Source organism: Haliotis rufescens, unplaced genomic scaffold (genome assembly GCF_023055435.1).
Source record: "Haliotis rufescens isolate VD_foot unplaced genomic scaffold, xgHalRufe1.0.p SCAF_7, whole genome shotgun sequence".
Taxonomy (NCBI): domain Eukaryota; kingdom Metazoa; phylum Mollusca; class Gastropoda; order Lepetellida; family Haliotidae; genus Haliotis; species Haliotis rufescens.
Window position 1 is genome coordinate 32,502,490 of NW_025964361.1, and position 19,756 is coordinate 32,522,245.

General features: G+C 38.5%; 1 protein-coding gene across 2 annotated transcripts; it reads right to left on the bottom strand.

The window, feature by feature from the left end:
* Positions 1-378: 378 nt before the first annotated feature.
* On the bottom strand, positions 379-19,658 carry LOC124146023 (transmembrane protein 165-like). Of its 2 annotated transcripts, XM_046516063.2 has the most exons (8): positions 19,274-19,658; positions 16,182-16,274; positions 8,762-8,996; positions 7,136-7,234; positions 6,272-6,348; positions 4,138-4,314; positions 3,215-3,320; positions 379-2,543 (listed from the first exon to the last, which is right to left on the bottom strand). In XM_046516063.2, exons 1-8 carry the CDS (start codon positions 19,469-19,471, stop codon positions 2,473-2,475), a joined length of 1,056 nt encoding a protein of 351 aa, XP_046372019.1. In that variant the 5' UTR covers positions 19,472-19,658; the 3' UTR covers positions 379-2,472. The 2 variants fall into 2 exon arrangements, with proteins under 2 accessions (XP_046372019.1, XP_046372020.1); XM_046516064.2 differs by lacking the exon at positions 16,182-16,274 and having other exon boundaries at positions 380-2,543; positions 19,274-19,657.
* Between the last annotated feature and the right edge of the window lie 98 nt (positions 19,659-19,756).

The window sequence follows — 19,756 nt, forward strand, 5'->3', positions numbered from 1 at the left end:
ACATTCGTGTGGAAATTATAGGGAAACACCCCAGTTTAAAAAAATCGTTAATCAAAGTTTTATACTTAAGGCTAAAAAAAAAAGAAGTCTTGGTTCTCAGGTACCACCCGCATCATCATAAAGTTCGCAGCACGTTTCGTTTTTCTTTCCATTTTTAAAATACAAACAAAAAAATCCTTAAATATTCGAAGTCCAACCTTAGTCAAATACTGTATTCCAGTATTTTACTTATCAAGGAATACATTTATGTAGGGAGGCCCTTTCCCAGGTTGATTGTACACAATTGGTTATTGATTACATAACTGTTTATTGGTTACATACTAGTTTGAACAACCAACCAAACAAAAAAAGACACTGCCCACCCGCACAATATTTTCAAAAACCATTGCCTGAGAACCAATTCTTTTATTTTTTTTAAGCCTAAAGTATCATTTTTTAATGAAAGTTTAATGACTGTTTTGTACAAGTCATTTTAACGCCACCATTAACAAATAAGAAATTGAATGCACCATTAGGTTATATGAACCCTATTAGATAATGAAGTTTGGATACACATAGGTCCATGTCACCAACTGAGACAGAAGTCATACCTACACTGTAACCATGGTAATCTAAAAAGACATCATCCTTACATCATCAGGACATATCATTGGTTCTCAAGCTGCGGACGCATCATCATAAAGTCTATCCCGCATGTTTCACACAAAAAGCCAACACCTCCTGGCGCATATATTTTTAAAAGTCATTGCCTGAGAACCAATTCTTTATTTTTTTAAGCCCTCAAGCTTAGTCCTCCTGAGGATACTTCATGTATAAAAGTTAACGTGACAAGTTATAACCCTATTGGCAAAACGTATATTGTTGGTAAATAAAGAGACAAGAAAGATGTAAAATAGTTCCAACCTATGTTGAGTTCAGACCAGCAGACATCCTTGGGGATAACAACATGACTGTGCTATGACCAACACAGACAGAACAGCAGCTTGCTTCATGTGGAGATATGTTTCTGAATAAATACCAACACTGGAGATATAGAGAATCTCACCCGAGTGTCTTTTGATATCAAATATATCAACACGAGTTGATAAAAGTGGAAAAACTCCGATGCTTGCCGAGGATTTTTTCCATTTATATCAACGAGTGTTGACATATTTGATATCAAAAGAGACGAGGATGAGATTTTATTTATCATCCAACATCATTCTTCCAACTTTTTCAGTTTGAAGACAGTAATAGGCAGTGTCTTCACATGGTCTTAAGTGTAAAAAGTACTGCTAACAGCTTCAGTAGCAGAGCCATTAGTGATGTCATTTGATTGTAATGTCATGGTAACCAATGATGTCATAATGGTGTGCAAAGCATTGTGATGCAATTTAATTTCAGCTATATCTACAATGTAGATATCGCTTGATCTCATCCAAGTGATATCTCCTGTGGGAGGCAGTTTGGGATGATAAATAACATTACGGGGTCATGTCACAGGGAGAATCACTTAACAAACCCTTGTGTCTCTGGAAGAGTGTCAAAATCTGCCCCTACTTCATAACTGGTTATATTGTGTCTGATTTTCCCCCTTACTTAATCACCATGATGATACGATAATGCTGAATAAAACAAATATCCAAGAATAATATCAACACCTGTTCATATTTAACATCATGGAAATCTTTGGCTCTTAATCATATTCTTCATACATAATATAATATATAACTCCATATCATAAATCGTGCAACACATACACAAGACAAATGGCATAAGGTCGTTTTGATGAACTTTTGATAGGACATCCTTCTATATCCCTACCAAATTTAAAAAATATCGACAGCACATCTTGTCTATCAGTCAATGGTCTGGACATTGAACCAATCTGAAATCTTGACTGATGTAAATACTCCATAAATAATCCAATAGAGCCGTGTCAGTTGCCATCACTACCAGCAATTAGCTCCAGCAACAAAGATACAATGATGACAATAACAGGGACGTCTAAACACTACTCAACAACCATGTCATAATTACGAGTAACCCTGTAAATATTCAAACCTAAATAATTTGTTTCTTCTTCGAAACTTGAGGCCAGTTCCTATTTGCTCAATGCTTCTGTTTCTTGCTGATTATTTTTTGAATTGACATTTCCTTACCTAGGGCCCATTCTACAAAGCGATCTTCACGATAAGATGACTATATTACAGAATGAGAGTTACATTCGTCTTAGCACTAAGATTGCTTTGTGGAACTAGGTGCTGTTCATATGACAGAGTAGGAATATATATTGGTAAACATGATTTGTGATTCAATTCCCTGGTGGAAATTAAATTGTATAATTCCCCTGTTTGTTCTGCGAGCAACCATAACACCTACATGTGTTCTACTGAGCACTTTTATCATGGCAGCTGGGCCAGTTGTGACATAACAAGATGCTAAGTGATAATAAATTACTGGGCAGAGTCGTGATGTCTTCGATGGGAGGCCTCAGTCATCGGGACCGAAAAACAGCGCTGAGAATGCAAACAAGATGAACACTACGCCGCCAATCAGGGTAACTGAAATGGAGACAGAAACCGGTGTGAAAAATTCTTTAACATATTGATATGAGTGAGTGAGTGAGTGAGTGAGTGAGTGAGTGAGTGAGTGAGAGAGAGAGAGAGAGAGAGAGAGAGAGAGTGGAGAGAGTGGAGAGAGTGGAGAGAGTGAGTGAGTGAAATATCACAGCATGTCATCTAAAAGATTGGGAAAAAACCCAAAGTCGGAAACACAGGTTACAGAAGTTTATCAAAGGTAAAAACAAATAAGAACGGATATAGTGAGCATGTGAATGTGAAAAGTCAACAAGGATAAATATAGGATCGAATTATACAAAAAACCTCACATAATTAGCAACTGTGAGCAGCAAACAATTACTGCATATAAAATAGAAAAATGATACATAAAGTTATGTTTCAGCAAGTGGCCAAAATGATAATTTCAATATGGCTGTCCTGGCTGCCATCTTTTAAATAAGATAAGAATTCTGTCATTATGTTAACATACAGTTTTGCTGGGTTTGTTCATCCAGAGATTCAGCTTCATAGGCCCTAAGGTTTCAAGAGGCTTTGAAAATGTAAAAAAATACAAAGAACTTTGATTTCAGGTGAGAACAAACTACATTTGTCTTTCAATCTGTTTCCACATTGCATGGGCAATAAAATAAATCAGTATGCCTGGAGGCACGCACCTGTTCTGATAGATATCCTCTGAGCAATCATCCGTCCTCCTATCACAGCAAGACCCGTGCAGAGAGCATGACCCAGGAACCCTCCCAGCAATACACCCCAGATTTCCTGAAACACACGTTGTACATGTTCTACAAATCAGTGTAAAAAGAAATCAATTATCCAGTTTCATTAGTTTTTGTTTTGTTTGTATGTTGTTTAACGCTGCACTCAACAATATTCCAGCTATATGACGGCGGTCTGTAAATAATCGAGTCTGGACCAGATGTCAAGTGATTGGCATCATGAGCATCGATCCACCCAATTGGGATACCATAACATGCATCAACCAAATCAGCGACCCTGACCACCTGATACCGTTAGTCGCCTCTTACAACACACATAGTCGTCTTTACGGCAAGCATGGGTTGCTGAAGACATATTCTACCCTGGATCTTCACTGGTCTCCAGGTCCTTTAGAAACCATTGTTTACATCAGAAATGAGTAACATTCAACATGTAAAAACAAATGTCACGTGAGTCGAAAGGTGAAGACTTTCAGTATTTCACCGAATTTTTTAAAGTTAATTTTTGTCGCAGTCGTTTCATGCTGTAGTCAGCAATATTCCAGCTTTATCATGGAGGCCTATAAATAATTGAGTGAGGGCCAGAGATCATGAGCAACATGTCACGCAGTGTGAGTACAGCCGTCTATAAATAATCGAATCTGGACTGGACAATCCAGCGATTGATATGAGCATAGATCCAGGCAATTGGGATCGATGACATGCTTCAACCAAGTCAGCGAGCCTGACCACCCGAACCCGTTAGTCGCCTCTTACGACAAGCATCGTCGCCTTTTACGGCAAGCATGGGTTGCTGAAGACCTATTCTACCCCGGATCTTCACGGGTTGTTGAACATAAGCTGACGGTTGCTGCACTTACCTCCCTGGCTGCTAAAACTATTGTTGCAATCTGAGACCGGTCTCCCCATTCAGCTAGAAATGTCAGGGTAAAACTCTGCAGCAACACAGTGGAGATAAGTCCCGACAGGAAGCGGCGGCCGGGAGTGCGGATAATACCAGTCTCGATGTCGGTGGTTGGCATGTTCTGTTTCTGGAGCTGTACAAAGAAATGGTGTACAATTATACTGTGCATGTGTTGAATTGTTAACTGGTGTGCTATATGATGCTGAAAAAACAATCAGCACTGTTTGTTTGTTGTTAAACATGTTTAATGCCGCACTCAGGAATATTCCAGCTATATGACCGTGGTTAATAAATAATCGAGTCTGGACCAGACAATCCAGTGATTGACATCATGAGCATCGATCTACACAATTAGGATAGATTTCAACATCAACGAAGCCAGTGAGCCTGACAACCCGATCCCTCTTACGACAAGCACTGAATGACCTGGGACATGTCATACTGAACAGTCTTGTTGAAAGTACAACATGTATGTCGTCAAATAAAAATTCATTCTACATCAATGTGATCATTGATGAATTATCATTACACACATTTTCCATCCTTTTTGGACATTTCACAATAGATTTTTCAGGCAACTTTGTCGTGTTAGTAAGTTATTTTTTAACAAGCTATTACAATTGATGTTAAGAAAAAAAAGTGCTGGAGGTAAAAGCCATGGGATTGAAAGTACACTAAATTAGGAATCGATCAATTATGGATAACAATTTTGCTAAAAACCTCAATGTTACTTGGCGCCAACAGTGATACTAATATAACATACCGATATGTGCACATCAGAGTAATGGTCAGGCACAGATTTTAAACCATTGTGATGACAAGTTCTTGCAGTTCTGAGAGAGGAATTCACTTGCCATTCTGAACAAGCATTTTAAGCAAGTAAAACTGACACAACTATACATGCAAGTGGTCATTATTCAAAATAGTGAGTGAGTGAGTATAGTTTTACGCCGCTTTTAGCAATATTCCAGCAATATTACGGCGAGGGACACCAGAAATGGGCTTAACATATTGTACCCTTGGCGGGAATCGAACCCGGGTCTTCGGCGTGACGAGCGAACGCTTGAACCACTTGGCTACCCGACTGCCCCCATTTTTCAAAATAATTGAGACATTACACATCAACTATAACATCACTTAAGTCCATTGATTCCAGAAGTAGAATCAACATGATCAACAGATTTCGGTGAGTTCTCCAATACAGAACACAGGTGGCAATGTATCACATCTCCAGGTTATCATTATATTAAAGTGAGTGAGTGAGTCAGTTTGGTTTTACGCCACTTTTAGCAATATTCCAGCAATATCATGGCGTGGAACACCAGAAATTGGCTTCACACATTGTACCCATGTCGGGATTCGAACCTGGATCTTTGGCATGATGAGCGAACGCTTTAACCACTAGGCTACCCGACCGCCCCCATTATATCAAAACACTGTGCCCATTACCTTTGTTTTGAGGCCCGTTGGTATGACCTGATCCATAAATTAGACATCCAATCAAATTTGTGATTTAAAGAGCAGCAATATCACCAGTACTCCACTTGTCTTTTTTTTGTGCTGTCTCAAATACAACTGGAAGGTTGTCCAGAATTATTCCTTCCCCTGTCATAATATGGAACAGTTTTTCCAGTTTTGATTTCATATACTGAGGGCTCACACGGACAAAGCCGTGATTTTGAACGCAGATCTACGCTAACCTCATGTTCAGAAGAGGCATTTCGATTGGTTGTAGATTTCGAGCTCACAACTGAGAGTGAGTGAGTGAGTATGGTTTCACGCCGCTTTTAGCAATATTCCAGCAATATCACGGCGGGGGACACCAGAAATGGGCTTCACACATTGTACCCATGTCGGGAATCGAACCCGGGTCTTCGGCATGACAAGCGAACGCTCTAACCACTAGGCTACCCGACCACCCCACACAACTGAGAGAAGTTTGTGTTAAAGAGATCACTTCCAAAATGAAGCTATGTGATCACCGGGTCCAGGGTATAAATCACAACAGACTGGAGATGTGAAAAACTGGATCGCGGAAATATTCAGTCTTACTCTAGCCAACCTGAAGCCGTGAATCCATCAGTACGTACCTCATCCTCCCGCTTCTTGAGATCAGCCTGCACTTCCTCATACTCATCCTGTCCTTCATCAGGTGACATGCTCCACCCTACAATACAGGAGTGAATGAGTGAGTTGAGTTTAATGCTCATTTGAACACTATTTCAGTTACATCACAGCATGTCAGCTTGACATGGGCGGAAAGCCTAAAGGGATGCAGGTAAAGAAATTTACCACTTTGGTGAAACTCATGACCACGAGCATCAAGATAACTCTTACAGTAATTCATACTCAATGAGGGCCTATTCTACATGGTCAGGCTTGGCCTTGACATTGTAATGAAAGCCATTTGTGAAAAGTGCAAATTGAAAATTGAAAAGTGAAAGCAGGGAGAGACATAACCAGTCTAAGATAAGTTATTTCTTAAGTGTTTTTCTTAGTTTTTACTCACCTCAATCTCATTAAAATCAGATCTTAGATCTGCCGATAAACAAAGATCTGAGGACATCCCATTACGGGTCACGTCAGACCGACCTTACGCGAACTCTGACCGACCAATGGAATTACTGACAAGAAGTCGAAACATATTTTGACAAATTCTCGCTTAAAATTTTGAAACCTGAACAAAAGAACATTTTCGAATGGCTAATATATGGTCTAGATTGTATAGAATTATACAATAAGCCCGTAACTATCATTCAGAATACCCCCTTTTAAAGTTATCGATGTTGCATGATAAGAAATCACAATCCGACTGTCACTTTCATGATCTGGTAAGCGACGCTTTGATTGGTCGGATGAAAGGTTGTTCTGACGTGACCCCTAATGGGATGTCCTCAGATCTTTGCTTAGCGGTAGCGAGAACTAAGATCTGATTTGAATGAGATTGTACTCACCTTCTTTCAACATCTTGATACCAAACACAGCAAACAGCAAGGAGGAAATGTAATAAGTATAAGCCCGCGGGATCACAGTTGTAGCATACCCGACCAAACCTGACACAACAGAACAAGACAGAAGTTATTACTTGTCATACCAGGGCTGAAGATCCTGGGCCCACTTGCACAAAGGGATCTTAGCGCTAAGACTATTGTAAGCCTATGTTAAAGTATGGGAGTTAAGATAATCTTAGCGCTAAGATCGTTTTGTGCAAGTGGGCCCAGGTGCTCTGGACCAGTCATGGCAATCCAGTGCCCCATGCACTCTACGTACACCTGGCGTGTGATTGAAGGATGGCACAAAAGAAATAAAAAGTCAGGGGTTTGGGAACAAGCCCGCAACCAGGTCCAAGATGGAACACTGGTGGGGGAGATTACTGAGATCTAAAAGACGGAAATCCAAGTTTAGACAGAATATCACTGATAAACTTGCCTATTCAGCATTGTCAGGACCATTAGTATAGGTAATATGTGATGTAATACTGGAAGAGATGTCTGATCAACATGTGTTGTTCCCTTGAACAGTGACCTGATGATGTTTAACAATTTCTAAATAAGTTGACAGGATGCAAGATTTCCCATTTGACAAGTGACCTTGAAAATGAATATTCATAACTTTGAACAATACATTTTAACATTTTCCATGACATGATTTTCTCAGAATGATGTAAACACTGGAGTACTATTATCACATTCCGGGGGAAAAGCCTGGGAATACCATTCTATGAATGAATACAGAACTATTGTCTATGAGGACAAAGACACTATAACCTTGTTGTCAAGGTTAAGGTGTATATCAGAAAATTCAGAGAAAGCTTGAAAGTGTTTTCAGTTTGGATCTCACTCTAATCCCCACTTGATCTTTCTATCAAATTGTTGTTTAAATGTGAAATAAATTAGAGAAATCTTCAACGTTCATACAGTTTAGGCCTCAATCAATGAAGGTTCAATGAAGGTTCGTACTTTAATGAAGGTTCTTACTTCAATGAAGGTTCATACTTCAATGAAGGTTCATACTTCAATGAAGGTTCAATAAAGGTTCATACTTCAATGAAGGTTCAATAAAGGTTCATACTTCAATGAATGTTCATACTTCAATGAAGGTTCAATAAAGGTTTATACTTCAATGAAGGTTCAATAAAGGTTTATACTTCATTGAAGGTTAAATAAAGGTTCATACTTCAATGAATGTTCAATAAAGGTTCATACTTCAATGAAGGTTCAATAAAGGTTCATACTTCAATGAAGGTTCAATAAAGGTTCATACTTCAATGAATGTTCAATAAAGGTTCATACTTCAATGAATGTTCATGCTTCAATGAATGTTCATATTTCAATGAAGGTTCATACTTCAATGAAGGTTCAATAAAGGTTCATACTTCAATTAAGGTTCATACTTCAATGAAGGTTCATACTTCAATGATCTCACACAAAGTGAAAGTCAGTTCTTAATTAACTGCAGTGTTACTTGGTTCATTGCTTTATGGAATATGAGTTCAGACATCTATCCAATTCCAGTATCCGAAGTAGGCGAGTGAGTTGGACAGAACGCCACTTACAAGTGACACAGATGATGACAAATACCTGAGAGGATGGTCATAAAGATGAGAGCCCCGAGAGCTCCAGTCAGGACAGTGAGACGCGAGTGTCGCATGGCCATGATGGCCGCGATGAAGAAGGTCTTGTCTCCCAGCTCCGACACAATGATGACAGAAAGAGAGGCAACAAAACCATGGATGAAGCCCAGGTCCCCTTTCCTCTTCCGCAGGTGATGGAGGATGCCATGCTCGTCCGACCACCACTCCTCCTCCTCCGATGTCTGCGGACAGAATTTATAGTTGTAATAATATTCAGGGACGTGCTACAACATCCAGGGTAACAAATCTCCATTCTCGTATGATTAATACCCTGGACCCATTTGCAGCAATATCTCAGTTTTGAGCCTGACTCAAATGTAATGACACTAAAAATAGCCATCCAATCAAATTACAAACGACCAGAGCTCCAGATAAGCTGCATATCTGCGTTAAATATGCACCAGAAATGCAGAAATACGCTGTAAAATAAAATCCAAGCGTATCAAATACGCAACAGACATGTGTAAAAACTAGTGGGTAACAGAAATTTGAATACCCAGATAGAATTACTGATACCCAATGATTTTAAAATGCATGGGTAAAATACCCACAACACCAAAAGCTTATCTGGAGCTCTGAACGACATTTTGTTAACTTTGTTAAATTTGTGATAAGAGAGGTAGAGATGGTGACATCACTTGTGAGCGTGAATCCCCCATATTGTCATGAATCAGCATGATCAGTGGTAGTCCAGCATAGTTGTGCAAAAGAAAGTTTATCACCATATCAATATAATAAATATCTTATCTTCATGATGTCATTTTGATCTTAACAATGACAATGGCACTCAAATACTCAGAATTTAGAACCCAATATAACTATATACAGTAAACTATGTTTACAACAAACACGCTTATAATTAACTGATGGATACAATGAACTGTTTTTTGGTATGTCCATTTGCTGTATATATGCTGTATATATGCTGTATATATGCTGTATATATGCTTAAAACAAACTACGGTTATCACTGACTAAAGTCAGTGGTGCCTTTGATTACATATTACACAGATTACATATAGCAGCAACAGAAGTGAATGTCAGTAATGTTAATCCTACGGTCATTATATTGGTTGTCAGGGCAACATGACTGTCTGCAGTCGCACAAGCTTCAAATAATAACAGCTAATGGCATGTTTATTGATGTACAAATATCTCACCAATATTGGAGACAAAAAGATAATTTGCGGATTTTAGCACCACCACATGAATTATCATAGTTGTCATTGACTCCAGTGTTTAACAATATTTAAACCATGGCTGTTAGAGGTGATAAACATAAGAGAGAGAAATTATGGATGTCATGACAAGGAACACAGTAGAGTGTATGAGTGAGGGAGCGAGTAAGTTGGGTTTAACGCCCCTTTAACAGTATTCCAGTCATATCACGGCGTGTCAGCTTAATGTGGGAGGAAAGCCCGAAGTGATGCAGGTCTCAGGCGTTTACCACATCGGTAAAACCCACGAGCACAGGTATGGTGCTGACAAACCTAGAAACATAATCGGGGTGAACCGGGATTCGAACCCACAATCATAGGTTTCTGGTGTGCCCAAGGGACGCAACTCTGCACAGCGAATCGCAGCGCCTTAGATGACTGGGCCACCCGTGCCCCCAGTAGAGTGTATGCTTTCTTTCTTCAAGTAATGAATGAATGCTAGGATGCAGAGAGCATATGTATGTACATGTAAAGACATATATATAGATATCAAAGGTGGAAACTTATACATATATAGATAATAAATATGCTCCTTGCTCTGGCTGGGACGGGTAACTCGGGTACTTGGGTACTGGGGCTGGGTGGGTACTGAGTAGGACCCAGGTACCCACAGGACCACCTGAACTATGTATAGGGGCACGGGTGGCCCAGTCGTCTAAGGTGCCGTGATTCGCTGTGCAGAGTTGCGTCCCTTGGGCAAGCCAGAAACCTATGATTGTGGGTTCGAATCCCGGTTCGCCCCGATTATGTTTCTAGGTTAGTTAGCACCATACATGTGCTCGTGGGTTTCACCGAAGTGGTACATTTTGCCAGGACTAACAATCAAACTTTTCCTAACAGGACAGTTTGCACCTATCTCTTGAGACCTACAGCAGGTCCCGGGTAGGGTCAGGGAATAGGGAGATGGGTACCAGGGTAGTAAATTTGGACTCATCCTTGCCCTACTCCTTGCATCCTGGTACTCATCCACCTGATGAACGAGTAATCACATGTACTTAATTGGTATGTCTGTCTTTGGACACTAGATCATTCGGATGTAATATTTGCAATCACTGCCAGCTCTCTAATTTTTCAAAATTTTCTACCGGGTACCCACTATTACCAGACCCTACCTAGGTACCTGCTGTAGATCTCAAGAGATAGGTACAAATTTTCTACCGGGTACACAACAAATTTCCTGACCCTATATGGGTACCCACTGTAGGTCTAAAGTTGGGTACAAAATGTCTGATTGGTAACTGTTTTACTGGAGCTCTGGCAAAAAACATTTAGATACACGTATAAAATGATGTGATCATGCATACACTGAAGATGACTGAAGCTTAATCTTTACTCAAAATATAAAAAGTCAGAAGGAATGCGTCCATAGTGATTGTCGGAAAGAAATGCAAACATTAGTGACTTGTAATGTATCCATGGAGTTTGATTGTTTTTGTCATTAGACAAAATACCACGTGACTAACAACAGGTCCGGGAAGACCTGTGGGTACCCAGGTCCTACTCTGACCCACCTGACCTGAGTACCAAAGTTACCCATCCCAGCCCTACAAGAGAGGAGTAATAACCATTAGGGCTGCAACGCTACAGGAAGATCACGATACGATACGCATCTCGATATTCTGGTCATGATACGATACGTATCTCGATACGCAATGATACAAAAACAAGACTTAAAGCATGTCAAGATTGGACCTTTCATGATTTTGGAACAGTCAACATTATTTTATAATAACAAGACAACTGAAGTTGTTAAGCTTCAACGTGGAACTTTCTCTAACTTTCCTTCAAAACAATTCAAAGTTCAAACACCAGAAAATAATTAATGTACTTCACCAGTTATACAACTTCAAAGAATTTGTATGCAATGGTCGAAGAAATTGTATCTGAAATTATTGTTTTATCAAGAATAATATATTCCAATATCGTGTTACTTTAGTTGCAGCTTTTACTCTATATGTATTTAAAATTATAAAAACCATAAGCGTAGCATTTTGGTACTGGTGATTGCTGTTGCAGGATATTTTTACATATGGAAGAATTTGACCAGTCACTGTAGGGACTTCCCCGCGACAGGTATTTCGAATGCGAAAATGTTATGTTGAAATATATTAGCCAAATTGCCACAAATATGACTATTAACGAGTCAAAGTATGTCATTTTTAATATATGTATCCATTCTCTAGCAACTAAAGTTTGTTTCAATGCGTCAAAAGCAGTAATCTGACCGTGGTTGCTGTATCTCTTCACACACGATTTCACCTAACTTAATGAAAACAATATTAAATGTAAATTTGAATAAAATTAATAAAATATATTACAAACACATGACCAGATATACAATGAACACGTTTTAATAACAAGATAGTATAATGATGGCACTTCAGTTTGGTTTTGCTGACTGGTATTTCCGATGTTATGTGCTTGCGGTAATCGGCTGATAATGTTATTTGAGATGGGGAAAAACATCTGTCAGTGTAAAACCTGAGCTTATTAAAAATGTAAGTACGTTTTGGGGAGCCATGCCTTACCGCGCGCTAAAACCAAGTTAGCGGTTTATTGAAAGGCACAATAGCGAGGAAAAGCTGTACTTGAGATTTGCATTCCGTATCGTGGCGTATCGATAAATGGGCCCACGTTTATCGTATATCGTACCGTGGGTCAACTATCGCGATGCATCGGAATATCAGTGTATCGTTTCACCCTTAATAACCATGACAACCTGTGAATGATGTATTCTTATATATTCAGTGCATTATTCACCAGGGTGACAGATGATGTTTCGTTAACATAATTAATATTATTCCACAACAAACCTACATGTGCACAATAATGACAATGCTTCAACAATTTCTGATGACTACATTATGCTGTATATGATTTTACCATGTTCACACAATAGTAACTACCTTATTCGACGTAATAAGCGCCCAGGGCGCTCTCAAAATTAGAAATAGCGGGCTCTTATTAGAATATTATTTTGGTGAAAAACATGAGAGTTGAAAGATAAATTTTGTGGTTTATGCTGACAGCCTGAAATGTATATATACGACATATATATTTTTCCAGAATTTAATTACCTATAATTAAGGGTGCATATGTGAATAAATAAGTCTTGTAAGGGGTGCTAATTGGGATTGTTCACTTGTCAATATATTAGCAAATATCGCCGTGGGCGCTTATTTGGTCGAATACGGTATTAATCTTTGATGAATAAAATTAATTCTGAAAACTGCCACAGGGATAGGGCTGGACACTAGTCCATAAGTCGCTGACTACTGAAAATGTAGTGGGACCAGTTGTTTTCTTCCAAAATTCTAGTTATGTTACTGAACCGCAAGTCCAAAATTGACCAGCAAGTGACTTGTTGGCTAAGACCAATGGTGTCTACACCTGTGCTAGAATAAACATAGCCACAGAGACATATGTAAGGAATAAAGGATTCTGAAATCTTGGTAATTTAGTTACAGCTTATCCCACAGGAACATAAATGTTTGTTTGTTTGTTTGTTGTTTAACGCCGCACTCAGCAATATTCCAGCTATATGACGGCGGTCTGTAAAATAATCGAGTCTGGACCAGACAATCCAGTGATTGACATCATGAGCATCGATCCACGCAATTGGGATCGATGACATGTATCAACCAAGTCAGCGAGCCTGACCACCCGATCCCGTTAGTCGCCTCTTACGACAAGCATAGTCGCCTTTTACGGCAAGTATGGGTTGCTGAAGACCTATTCTACCCCGGAATCTTCACGGGTCGGAACATAAATGAATTTCTACTCGAAGGTTTCTATTATTATTGGGCTATAACATTTTTCATGGGGTACCAAATATTTTTTCACTTATATATTCATCACTCTATTGGGTTTTCCCAAAAAGAGTGAACATTTTAAGATTTAAAAAAATGAAAAAAAGTTCTAAAACATTTAAAAACGGTTCTAATTATTGGCCTGGCTCAGAAAGTAAATCAGCTCGTAATTGTGTTTCGGAAATTAGCTCTGTTGTACACATGCTGAAAAAGCTTCATTGGGTATTTATGCATGCTGTTTTTATAATTTGAGTTTCTTATTTAATGCATGCGTTTCTGTATGCAAGTTTATTGAAAGTAATTTGGTTTTGAATATTTTTAAAGGGTATTTTACGCAAAGACGCTGCTTATCTGTAACTCTGAAATGTTGTCAGTGTACACGGTGTTATGATACATACATGACCATGGTCATTGGCACCCAGTGCTAATACTGCACTATCATAAGTGGTCTATGTGAAAAGTCTATGTATATAGGTCTGTTGGGGAAGTACACAAATTGTTGCTAAGTTTACTTTATCCTGAACATGCTGGAGGCCAGTTAGTCTGTCTCACAGTCCCCAAACCACACTATTTTCCCTTACGCTCAGCCCTCACTGTAATGCTATAACCCTAAATGAAGCAAGTCTAGATTTCCCACAGGTTCAGGGTCTCCTTTTCTATTTACATGCAGTTGATTATTTCTATAAAAAAGAATACATTTTAAGATTAAAAGTTAGTCTAATGACAGGGCTACCCAGTGTCGCCCACATAGCACATATTTCTACAGGTTTCAGACGTTACCATGGTGATAGAGATGATGATAACCATGACAACAGTCCACATGAACGTAAAGTTTGACAAGTCATCTCAACCACGGTCTATCTGAGTCCAAAGTATGCTTAGCAGTACATCATGGTACATATCGGGTGTCCACGGCAGGAATTTGGGGTCCCAGGCTGGTGACCTGTGACACTTTTACTTGATTTACAAGAAGTGTATTAAGAAGTTTATTAATGCCACATCATTGCACACTACTCAGAAACTTGAAGCCTGTTGTAGACAGGGGATTCAATGTTTAGACTGAAGACACCCAATGACACCCTGAACTCAAATTGTCCGTTACAAGTAAAGGACAACCTACAATTTCTATAAATGAACTAAACAGCTTTTTTGTGCAGTCTAAATTATTACCATTTCTGTCCCACAGGACTTGCAGTCTAAATTATTACCGTTTTGTGTCCCACAAGACTTGCAGTCTCAATTATTGCCATTTCTGTCCCACAGGACTTGCAGTCTAAATTATTACCGTTTTGTGTCCCACAAGACTTGCAGTCTAAATTATTACCGTTTTGTGTCCCACAGGACTTGCAGTCTAAATTATTACCGTTTTGTGTCCCACAGGACTTGCAGTCTAAATTATTAGCATTTCTGTCCCACAGGACTTGCAGTCTAAATTATTACCGTTTTGTGTCCCACAGGACTTGCAGTCTAAATTGTTACCATTTCTGTCCCACAGGACTTGCAGTCTAGATTATTACCATTTCGTGTCCCACAAGACTTGCAGTCTAAATTATTACCGTTAACAGTTTGTATGCATATGGGTCGCAATATGTTGCGTCCATAAAAGACCAGCCGACTGAGAAGATTTTCTGAATGTTTGGATAATAAACTGGTTCACTCCACAAGTTCAATGGAAGGGCTTATCTAGAGGTATACCCCAAATCTCATTAACATAAACTGATAACAGCTGACTGGTCTTATCTCGGATCTCCTAAACCTATCATAAACAGCACCCCCTCCCAATAAACATGAACATTCTGTTGCACAAGATTATGTCATCATGCTGATGGTTAGTACAGCGGCCCAGTGCAAGATTAAAGATTAAAGATTAAAGCTATTAGCCTAACTACTAAGTAAATGTGAATTCAAGTGTATGGTTGAAAGTTACAGGAATAATGCATAAAAATATATCACATATTTTTAAGTGCATTTCTCCAAATATCCCAAAGCCATTGTGAAATGAGAATGTATATAGTGAAATAAATATCTTTCAGTTGTTCATGGCAAGCAAGTTGAGCTGTTTAGAAATTATGCACTGTATGTGAATGGCAGCACACACATCAGTTGTGATCATTTATTTAAACATCCTTTGGTTTCTGTTTATATACTGCATCATCATGACAATTTTAGTCATGCAGCAAATATTATGAAATACCAGAGTAAATAAGAGTCCATTGAAAAGCAGCATATTTTCATGACAATGTCACGTTATCATGTTTATGAAATGAAATGTTTTGCAATTGTTTTGTACGTATGCTACAATGCTAGATGATCACAACAGATCATGTGGCTGGATTTGTACATATGTAGCCTTTGAATATTCATCTGTTTTAGGACTTGTCCAGGGAACTCGTGCAAGCCTTATTTCACTAGTCCTCAGAGCATGCAGCTGGTCCTGTTTGAACGAGACAAAAACTGTTTACTATGTTTAGATTTTCTGTTAGTTTTATTCAGTTCCAATTTGTAGTAAAAATAAAGCATTAAAAATTGGTTCAGGATTACAATCCTCAAACTCAACTAGTCAATTAGGACTACCATCATTGGATTTTTATTTGTCCTTAGCACAATTAAGTAGTGTCGGGCTAGTGGACTTGAAAATTTTGAATGCTGCTTGGCACTGGAAATCTTGTTTTCACTGAAGGTCTGATGTATTGCAAATAATAACTAACATAATATTGACACATCGGGGGAATAACTGCAACATCTGGCATATGCAGTAATGATATACAGGAGGACATATATTGTGGTTTCTTTCAAATTAACTGACGTAAAGCGATTCCATGCAGCAATAAGAGAAATCGTGTTGTATGTTACATGAGGAAACATCATGTTGAGAGTAGTTACAAATCTAATAATAGACATCAACCTTTGGCCTTTCATATATTCATTATATTATTCATATTTATATATTCAGCTATTTTAAATTTGAATAGCCCCAGGAGTGGCTTTTCTGAATACTGTGTGGAAATACTAGGGTTAGGTCTTGAATGCACACTGTCTTAGAAATGACTGGCTTATCATTTCAAGAGAAATAAAATCATTGGATACCTAAATGTATAAATTTGTCCATCTTTTTGTATGAGTTCTACTGGGTTGCCATGTGTGATTCATGAAATAACAGGTACAAATTGTCTTGGGTCAGAAATATCTAATTGGAAATTATTTTATCGTAGCCTTGGCAAAACCTTTTCCGATTCCTGGATAAAACGTGCTTATCATGCCTACGCTGAAGGTAACTCAACCTTTATACTTATTCAACCAAATAACAGTCTGAAAGAATGTGTGCATTGTCAGAAAGAAATGACTTCACACAAACATATTTGCAAAATGATTGCAAATAAAAGAACATTATACTGACACATCTGGGGATGAACTGCAACATCTGGCATGCAGTAAGGCTACCGGGTATATCGGGCACACATATCATGATGATGTCTTCAGCTTTATGACCATAATCATGATGATGTCTGTCACAACTCTTGTCCCTTCATAATAACAGGGACTAACTACCATCATGGCTGAAGGCAACTCTGTGTGATCAAAGGCTGGTCAAGCCAGGGGGACACTTTCTACACTGAGGATGAAATCGTCTCCTCCAGAAAGATAAACTCCCCATCTTCATCATCAAATGTCCTTATGTTTATGACAATCATGAAATGCTGACAATGCATCTTTGTGTAAATCCCTCTATATGATTTTCACACGTTTGCTGCTCACTCTAACAATGCTAACTGTTGTTGACTCCTAATAATGTTCATAATAACCATAACTGATAAAAAGCATGCCATATACTAGTGGAACCATTGTTTCCTTACTTTTAACATTGTGTGCCAAAATCTTCTGATTCTACTGCCCAGAACATCATTTGACATCAATTCCAGTAGATCTTAGTGTTAACATGGTTAATGTAAGGACTTTCACTAATGTAAAGTGACTCAGTGCTGCAATAAGAGAACTCTCATTCTATGTAACATGAGGAACGTTATGGCAACACCAGTATTAAATCTAATAATAGGGTAACAAACATCTTTTAATGTCTTTGTGTATGACGTGGCCAGGGGATCAAACCATCAAAATTCTGCTCTACAGGCAGATACTCTATCTGGAAAAGCACGAGGTTGTCTGTTTGGATACATACATAAGACTTACAGGGAAGTGATAAAGGGCAAGGACCGACATATGAGATACGGGTTCATTTTCACCTCATGACGATAATCATGAATTGTCAGGAGAAGGTGTCCCTCACACTCACAGTTTGAGATCACTGGCGGACCTCGTAGGGCGTGTGTTGTGAATGTGTGCAGGGGAGCTCACCCCGAGTGGAGAACATAGCGCCAGACAATAAGGAGAAAATGGCCACATACTTAAGTAAAAATGGCCACAAATTTTGGTGAAATTTGACACTTACACAACTTATAAAGTTCATTTATTGATCGATAATTCGGGACTGAAAATTCTGTCAGATGGCCTGTCAAAACTGCATAACTTCCTAAATGTGTATCAGAGTAGAGGCAATTAATCCTCATCCTAACAAACTAATTATGCTGCATAAACAAAGTAATTAATCATGCTAATTAATCCCAATCAAGTTAAGTAAACAATGATTTTATTTGTCATGATGAAAATTGTTATGATAAAACTGGTTATACATCGTCGACAATATCACACAATTTTTCTTAAAATGTATATTAAGAAAATGCCAGCATATCTATCTGTTTATGATTATTATTGTGTACGGGAAAGGTCTTTACATAAGCTTTTACACTTGTACTACACCTATATGTTTTTTTAAATAATTATTGTTTAAACCATTATATCCTCAATAATCCCAACAATTAATACATGGGGCCAATTTGGGCCCATCAGTAGTCCTCACTTCTCCAGTATGTGTCGTTGCTGGGGCCTATCTGGCTTTTTCAATGACTACTACTAATTGTAAAACAAACAAAATAACAATTAATAATATAAAATGGGAGACAAGGATGTCATTCAATAATTGTACAAACTAGATAACTTAGTTTTATTTGGATCCATTTTCTTAAAAATTTGAGGCTGTTTTCTCCAAAATTTGTGGCCATTACCACTAAATGTTAAGCCCATTTTCAGGTCCGTATTCTCCAAAATTTGAGGCTGTTTTCTCCAAAATTTGTGGCCATTACCTCTAAAAGTTATGGTCATTTTCTCCAAATTGTCAGGGACATTTTAGCATGGGGACGGCCCTCTTTTTCAGACACCTTAAATGCTAACTGTGTACTCAGTCAGGTCACTTCCTGACTAAGGTATTATGTGCATCCCTGCTTTTAAAAAAGCCTAGATCCGCCTCTGTTGATAAAAAAACAAACATGCTAATACTTGATACAATTAGCTTCAGAAATGACAAGAGGGCTTTCTCACCTTTTTCTTATCTTTATCTTTGTCCTTGTTTTTCGTTTCTGACACCTTAGGATCATCTAATAATCTTCTTCCAGGTAAATGGTCAACATTTTCCACGATGTTTTCAGAATGAGAATAACAATCCACTAACGAACAGAGTTGAAATACAAAAAGGAAAGTACAAATAAAACGAACAATTCTTGTCGACTTCGTGGACATTGTTCTGGCACTAAGACCAAATTTTGAGTTAAAAGTTGAAATAAATAAACTGTCGAGTAACGTCGTTCACAATCATTCAACGTGGAATACCAACTCAAATCACACTTTTCAACAATATTGCTTCAGACAAACCGGTGACATGTCATAGTGATGAGTGGATTGAGTAATGTCCCTTTATTAAGAGGCCCAGCAAGCTCCTCACAGCGATATTTCGTTTCCCTGAATCAATGTTAACGAAGGTTGTATGTCCTGAGTGGAGCTTGACACGCCACCTATATTCATCGG